The sequence below is a fragment of the Halyomorpha halys genome, unplaced genomic scaffold, assembly GCF_000696795.3.
Source record: "Halyomorpha halys isolate HHAL.00 unplaced genomic scaffold, Hhal_1.1 Scaffold929.1, whole genome shotgun sequence".
Classification (NCBI taxonomy): Eukaryota; Metazoa; Arthropoda; class Insecta; order Hemiptera; family Pentatomidae; genus Halyomorpha; species Halyomorpha halys.
Window position 1 is genome coordinate 71,535 of NW_027105158.1, and position 6,007 is coordinate 77,541.

The 6,007-nt window shown below is 27.4% G+C and overlaps 1 protein-coding gene across 15 annotated transcripts in view; it reads right to left on the minus strand.

Annotated features, from left to right (window-relative positions):
- Positions 1 to 6,007, minus strand: part of PIP5K59B (Phosphatidylinositol 4-phosphate 5-kinase 59B) — a 78,237-nt gene that overhangs the window by 52,616 nt on the left and 19,614 nt on the right. For all 15 annotated transcript variants that reach the window (XM_014430972.3, XM_014430968.3, XM_014430971.3 and 12 more), the window contains exon 12: positions 4,296 to 4,383. In XM_014430972.3, coding sequence (XP_014286458.1) covers positions 4,296 to 4,383 — 88 coding nt within the window. The remainder of the gene's footprint in view (positions 1 to 4,295; positions 4,384 to 6,007) is intronic.

Below are 6,007 nucleotides of genomic sequence, written 5' to 3' on the forward strand. Positions count from 1 at the left end.
AAACTTATGTTTTTAAAAAAGGTTAAATACTCAAAAATTGAAATAGATTCTAATTAATTGAATTAGAATCGACCAAATATTAAAAAAAAAAAAAAAAAAAGGATTAGGATCCAGAGATTAGATTAAAAGTTGGATTTTAAAAATATATCTTAAAGTGCTCGAAATGGGATCTTATGTTAATTTACAAATAACTTGGAGGACCATTTTTTCAAAAGAAATGTAAACATAATTTTTTTTTTTTTTATAGAATTATAAATTAAAATTATTCGAAAATCAATAGAAAAATAAATGCTGATCCCAGGAAGTTAAAGAGCATACATAAAACAATATATGTCTCCTGCATATGTATATTTTAAAAAATAAATAATAATAATGTACATGTTATATATAAAGGATTAACAATCGCTTTACAGTATGTTACTTTGTTAAACAAGGAGCAATTAACATGAACGATTATTAAGGATCGATCTCGATACTTTTAACCCGTTCGCTACCAGGGTCTTTAGTAAGAAATTTTCAAAACTAGTCCAGAACTCCCAAAATGACACCGATCGACACAAAATATCTATGAATATTTAGAACTATATATATATATATAAATGTGTGTGTAAATTAAATTCTAATAAAATATTTATTAACAAGCATACATAGAGGATGCTGGGATTCACATGTAAAATTAATTAAGTTATCATTATGCCACATTAATTCACAAAGAAATGAACAAGTAAGGGATAAAACATTAAATAAAGTTTTTTAAAGTGAAAAATAAGTAATTTATATATTGTACATTTTTTTTTTTTTTTTGGCACTAGACATTGTTATAAAAAATAATATTACTCACCTTAATGATCTGGCCTGTTTGTGATTTAATTAACTGTTGTCAAACTATAAATAATAATCTGAAGGATTGCGTCTAATAATAATGGCTATTATAACTAAATAATAATGGTTAGGATTGCGGTCAAGAAGAATTTATATACAACCCTATAGTTGTATATCCCTCTTACACTCCCCATGATTGTTGACAAACTCAACTTTGATTACATCTCCGTTTACCATCACATCAGGTATTTTTTAATTAACTTATATTTTAATAAATAAATATATATCTATTACTTTTTATATCTTTAATTTTTATATTTATTACCTTTTTTTATATATTGATATCTGTTTATAATTATCACTTTTATTTTAATGTATTTTTTTATTCATGTATATAGAGTGCTGTTTTCAATTTTAATTGAGTGTAATTGTAGATGACCATGCTGAGTTTTTATGTATATATATTTTAGCGATATTTAAAATGTTTATTATACTGTTGATTACAATACTAGTCTATGTTTGATGAAAAAAAAAGAGAGTCATGTTAAGATAAGAGAGAAAATTGTAAAAGAACAAGAACTATAAAAAAAAAATATTTATCACTAGCATATAATTCAAATGATAATGAAAATTATGTCTTGAGAGAATAGAGGAATTATGGCGTCGAGTAGTTCATTAAAAACAATATTAAAAATATCAGAAGCAAGGCAGTTAGCCATGGCATATCTCCTGATCTGGTAGTAAAATTTATCATGAAAGGTAAGGTAACGAGAATTATAACAACTCTTTAAAGTTGAAAGAAATGAGATGAGGTTAAACGTGGTATGAGGTTGAATAATAGTCCAGTATTTATCAATGATATAAAGGGCTTTATCAATGGGGATGTTAGCAAAATGGCTTTCAGGAGTTGTCAGGTATGTCGAAGGATTGATTAACTCATACCACCCTCATCTTCGGTTTATTTTTTAATGTGAATTTGACCATTCTCTCCCTTTTCTTGACCTACTTATCAGAAATCCCAATGGCTCCGTATCCACTGACTGGTATACCTATTCCAGCAGACCCCTTAACTACTTTTATACCATGACTATTAATATTAATAGGTTTAAAAACAAATTGTTTTTTACTAGTCTTAAGTATACTAAGTATGAAGCTACCCAATGTAGTTGGGCAGCATAACATTTTTAATTAAGTGTTTACATATCTCTTGTTAATATGTTAACATTTCCTGATTGTTTTATATTAATTTAAGTTACTCTCTTATTCTTTCATTATTGCAAAATACTGTTCTCTTATCTCATGTCATTCTAATCTCTACCTTTTAATCATCACTAGCTTTATTCTACAAAACATGTTAATATACCTTATAGTACTAATTTACCTGTCATGCTTACTGTTAATCACCTATCTCCATTTTAAGCTTGACAACAATATATTTCTATTAGTTGATTCTTTCCCCAAATTACTATCACCTTCAGTACCTATCGTTCTTTATGATAACATTTATTACTGCATTAATTTATTACCCTCCTTATTATTTCACTTAGGTTTATGATAGTTACCTTACATTCACCTGTACAAATCTGTTTTGTCATTCTTAAATTTAACATTGATTCGACCTTCTTTGTATATTTAACCCTGATGAAGACCTATATTGTGGGTCGAAATTTCGGTAATAAATAAATAGTTGAAAACTATTTTCTTCTTCTTGACCGCAGCCCTGACCATCTTATAATTCTCATACGATTAATCACTTATATAAATACTGAATAACCACTGAAAGGCAAAAATATAGCCACCTTTTCCCGATACCTAGGAAAACACTTTTCATCATCATCCAATTCAACTACTAAACTACTAAATTGTTTCGACATGAATGATTTTATGAGATTTGCAATTTAGGTACAATTTTTATGCTGAATTGTAATGTTTTGCTACTTTATTTATATTGGCAAAATAGTCGACATTTAGTATTATATTATATTTAGTATTATAGTATAGTAATATTAGTATTATTAAAATAATTTTATAATAAAAAATACATCATTAGTAAAAGGGGATAACAGAATAATAATGTACAATTTTTTTTTCTAAAGTATCAAGACATTATAATGTACTTAATAGTTACATTTGGGTCTTTTAACCAAACAGATTATCATTTTCAATGCAATTCACCAATATATATTTTTTTAAATATAGATTTACTCATATTCCTACTTTTTTACATTAAATCCCTGATATTTATCTTGAATTACTGGGGGATATTAGTTTAAGGGAAACAAGGAAAAATGGTTAACAATGGTTTTTTTTTACCTTCCAGTGTCCATAATATGGTCTCAGGCCAACAAGTTGTTTTGCATTTATAAACTTTACTGTATATACTTCTGAATCTGCCATAAGGAGAAAACTCATTGTTACATATACGATGTACTGAGGACTAAGATAAGCTGTGTCAGACTTATGTGACAGCTGGTAGCAAACAGTTTTGATTAAGACAAACAATTTATTCCATAACAAATGTGTGATAATGACAGAAAAAAAGTAAACAAACTACAACAATAAGAAGAAAAAAAAATGTTGCTCCATAGATAACAGCTTACTTGTAGAACTATTGTTATTTGTAGGTGCTTGCAAAAAAAATAAAACAAATAATAAAATAAATTTAAAACAATAAAACTGCAACTAAAAAAAAAAAAAAATGGTAATAATAAAAACAATGAAAAAAAAATTAATAATCAAAAGAAACACAAATGTATAATGTATAAGTTCAACATTTGAAAAAACGTTCCTCTTTATACCACAAGCCATAACCAGATTACAAGTAAAGGTAATATAAAGGACACATTTGTTAAAATAATATAGCAAATACAGGATTTAACAGGACACTGCAAACATAATGTAAAAATACATACTTTAAACGTCGTGCTAAGGAATCATTTTAACATTAAATATCAAACACTTAAAAAATCAGGATACCCAAAATACAAAATGGGGTTCAAACAGTAGATATAATTAAAATTAAAAGCCAAGTTGCAATCCATAAAATACCACATTCTTCAAACACATCAATACATAACTCCATAGTATTGACAAAGAAAGAATAAAAAAAATTAATGAATAAATAAAATAAAAATGAATAAAGCACATCACTATATTAGACAATTTGATGAACAAATAAATACTGTTATGTATGATTGACAATGGATAAATGTAACTAAGTAATTCACTTATCCCATTTCGATCACCGACGTTACATACATTTAATATTCAACTAACTCAACAACTGGAGACAGGTACAAGCAATAAACTACACAGATAAAAACAAATGGAGGCAACGCAATGATAATGAAATTTATGGATTCAAAATGAAGAGTATAGCTCCAATGTTTAAAAAAAAAAAAAAAGAAGATAATTTTAAGATGGGATAAGCCAGAGAGGATAAGATAATTATATGAAAAAGTAATAATACTTACGGGATGGTATTTTTTTAAAAACGGTTTTGGCCATAAAATCTTGAAATCGTTGTGCATAAAATCCTGGGCGATGCACAGACACGGAATCCTGAAATTATAATGAAGGAAAAAACATAAAAAAAGTAGTTAAATCTAATTTAATTTTCTGGATGGTTGTATATCTGTTATTGTTTGGAAAACAAAATCATATCACATTCACATATTACGGTTAGTCCATTTTAAATAGTCGAAAAAAAAATTATAATTGCTTGGCCACCTCAGAAAAAAATCATAATCGTAAGTACATTCCTTTATGTTTTGATAAATTGAAAACACTTGTTTTTCCATTTTTTTTTTTTTATTAATTATTACTATCAGTTCGATACATGATACATTGAAAGGTGCAAATATCTTTTGTAGGATACAGCAAGGTGATCAGAATTTCCTTTTCTACACACTTTAGTATCATACAGTAGGGAAACTTTAAAAAAAAAAATTAAACAATAAAAAGAAAAAGTAATTAAAAATCCAATAAATTAAATAAACATGAATTACAAATAAGAAATAAATGAACAATTAATACACTTGGTTAAAAAATAAAATATATACAGTAAACAAGTTTTGTACAATTCAAGTTTCAAGTCTTGTTCACATTTTGTCAATTAGTATACATTAGGGATATTCATGGTCTTTACTTTAATATGTTAAATAGAAAAAAGTTATATTAAATGAAGAAGTATTTCCTTCTTTTAGCGTATTCAAACGATATAAAATTTAACATGGTTGAAAGTCTGTTAATAGATCGGCTAAATGGAGAATGATGTCATGAAACAGACTAACTGAGCTCCACACAATTTGGTCTTTGCTCATTGTTCATGTTGGGATTATGTCGTTTTTGTTTTGGACGTTTTTAAATTCTAATAAAGTAATGGGTAAAAGTAATAATAAAGTAATGGAAAAAACGAGGAGAAGAAACTAGGAATAAGTGAGGTGAAAGAAAGATGAGACAAAGCTGTTCAAGATTTTCTTATCCTGGGAAGATTACAAGGTTACAAAACAAATTGCCTAGATCTACAAGGGGCTCCTCTGCATTTAACATATAACATGGACTTTAAATTACGCTGCTCACCTGATCCTGATACTAGGTATATAGGCATGGGCGTAGGCATGATTTCGCCAGGGGGGAGCAGAGCTCAGCCTCACACATCAAGCATAAACTTACTAATAGAACATCAATAAATATAATACACACACTAAATACAAAATAAATATTAGATATTTCTTCTACAATGGTGGTCTTTTTTCATGTATTTTCAACAAACATCCTGAGATAACTAAACTGGCAAACTATAAGTAATAATAGGAAGAATGGAATCTAAAAAAGGTTCTTTTTTATTATTTTCTTCCATTATTTTTAGAGATAAGTATATGATGAATAATTTTGCTCATTGAATTTTACCTTTTTTGTCAAAGAATCAACATATATACATCTTATTCCTTCAAAGGTGTGGCAATGATCTTGTGATCTGTGAAGATGTCAACTCAACAATGTTACCTTCCTTATTATAAAATTGTTTACGCTTCCCCCGCTCCCTTCTACCTACGCCCATGTATGTAGGTATAAGGTACATTTGAGGGAATGTACCAGGTCATTCAAAAAGTCCTGTCGTTTTTTTGGGGGAAATTATAAATAAATAAATATTTTCAAATAATCACCTTTATTCATCAAAATA